The sequence below is a fragment of the Tribolium madens genome, unplaced genomic scaffold (assembly GCF_015345945.1).
Source record: "Tribolium madens isolate multiple individuals breed KSU strain unplaced genomic scaffold, Tmad_KSU_1.1 Scaffold_11;HRSCAF=98;Tcas5.2_LG3b, whole genome shotgun sequence".
Lineage (NCBI taxonomy): Eukaryota > Metazoa > Arthropoda > Insecta > Coleoptera > Tenebrionidae > Tribolium > Tribolium madens.
This window is the reverse complement of record NW_025400975.1, coordinates 6780218-6782348: the sequence shown is the minus strand read 5'-3', so window position 1 is coordinate 6782348 and position 2131 is coordinate 6780218. Positions and strand designations below refer to the sequence as shown.

At 34.8% G+C, this 2131-nt stretch overlaps 1 protein-coding gene across 1 annotated transcript; it reads left to right on the top strand.

Moving 5' to 3' along the window:
- The first annotated feature begins 2 nt into the window (after positions 1–2).
- On the top strand, positions 3–1749 carry LOC123005619 (coiled-coil domain-containing protein 42-like). Its single transcript, XM_044399456.1, has 5 exons — positions 3–121; positions 171–372; positions 416–589; positions 1117–1269; positions 1315–1749. Exons 1-5 carry the CDS (start codon positions 3–5, stop codon positions 1684–1686), a joined length of 1020 nt encoding a protein of 339 aa, XP_044255391.1. The 3' UTR covers positions 1687–1749.
- The last annotated feature ends 382 nt before the right edge of the window (positions 1750–2131 follow it).

The window sequence follows — 2131 nt, the reverse complement described above, 5'->3', positions numbered from 1 at the left end:
CGATGAACACCACCAAATGGCAAAAACGCTCTTTGGAATTGACATTCCCCAAAGAACCTCCCTTTAAGAACGTAAAAGAATACCTCCAGTCAAAAAAAAGTTTCGCAGATTCACGTCATTTGTAACTTGTCAAAATCAAAACGCAAACCCATTTATTGTCCCATTTTCAGTCGCAATTACCAATGGGACAAACCCGGCCATCAACCTTATTTCCATCTTTTAGCGGGCCAAAGAATCCTTGAAGACACCACAAGACAATTGGCGGAGAAAAGGGAATGGGCAAAAAGGGAAAGAGTCAAGTTGGAACATCAATGGGAGGATTTGTATGAAAAAGAATTAAAGTTTAAAGAGACGTTTCAGAATCTAAGTTCAGTAAGTATGATTTTTGCAAGAAAACAACTAATCGCACTGAAAGTTTATCAAATCGAATGAAGATAAGAGACAAAGGGCGCAGAATATCCTTAAAGAGGATTATCAATTAAGGATGAAAAGGACACAAGAAATTGAAATTTTGCAGAAACTAATGAACGTAGTGATTGAGTCTAAGAAGGAAATGGATGCTAATATCGCACAGTTAAAGATGTTCGAAGTTGGTATTTAGTGTTAGGTTATACAGGATGTTCCGGATAACCCCACATTAGAAGTATTGGGAGTTCTAACAGTAATATTTATCTAAAATTTTGACTATAGCCATTATTGTTTAGATCCTGCTCAATAAAAATATTTTCAAGATGGCAGCACTTCCGGTTACACCGGAAATGGGTATCAACTTCGTTATTTTAAATGAAAAGTTATGTTTTTATTGCATTTTTGGATTACCCAAGTGATTTTGAGAGAGTTTTTATCAGACTTTCCTATACCTAAATTTAACCGTTTTTGAAATATTTAGACTTTTTGAAATTTTTGAATTCCCAATACTTCTTATGTGGGGTTTAGCCGGAACATCCTGTATAAGAGTGTTGTTTGCAAACAATGTAACTAGCAATTAATTTTATCAGATAATTTTCATTTAAATCGCCGAAAACATTTTGTAATTTGAATAGAAATAGCCTATTATTTTGTGATATTATCAGAATACCACTCTCAAGTTTAATGAGCGATTTTTTTGTTCTTTAGCACTACCTCAACGAGGTGGTGGGGGCCTCTGAAGACTTCAAAAACGCCGATGACCTAATCTCTCGCTACGAATCCCTTATTAACACCCGAAACATTCTAGGAAAACGTCAGGACGAAAATCTGCGAGAGCTTGAAACAGCTCGTGCAAAAATCGTAAGAATTTTCCTCTTGTGTTTCATCAAAATTTCATCTCTTTAGGCCAAAATGGTCGAAGACAACTCCTTCAAAATCCTCGGTTTGAACACCGTTCTCGCCTCCCTCAACTCCCGCTACAACACCGCGTTTCGTGAAGCTGTCCATTGGGAAAACATAGTTTTYGCCATAAAAAGTCACTCGTTTCAAAGATTCCAAGAGTTGGCCCAAGTGAAGCACAGTTGTTGGAATACTTACTTGTTGATGTGTCGGCGAAAGAGTGAAACACCGAAACTTGAAGAGGATGATTTTGAAAAGCAGTTGATTTTTATTCAAAAGACGTTGCAGGAGTTGGGGACGGTGAAGGAGTTGACGAAACGGGAGTCGAAGGATATTGGAGGGATGGTGGGGCGGAGGATGAGGGCAAGCAGGATATGATAGGATTCGTGTATTTTATATTTATTTTTAATTATTGTTTAAATAAAGATATTTATACATTTATCGGTTGTGGTTTTTACCTTTTTGGATTAAAAAAACAATTAACAAAAGCTATAAAGTTGAAATATTCACAAAAATTTTACTTTTCTGGAGGTGATTAGTTTACAGTCTTATTATGCTTATTCTMGTTAAGAGATACTCGTATTAAAAAAGACAAAAAGTTGCTCTTTTATTGAAAATTTTACATTTTTTTATTTTAGAAACCTTCACCATATTTGAAATGTGGTGTCATTACGGTTTTTTCAAGCATTACACAACTCCAAAAAATTAAAGGAACAAAAAATGTCCCTAAATTTTTTAGTGATTTTTGAAAGGCTGTAACTCGTCGAAAAATGGTTACATCTAGATTTTAAATAAAACCATTTTAAAGTTTTAATAAAAAAAA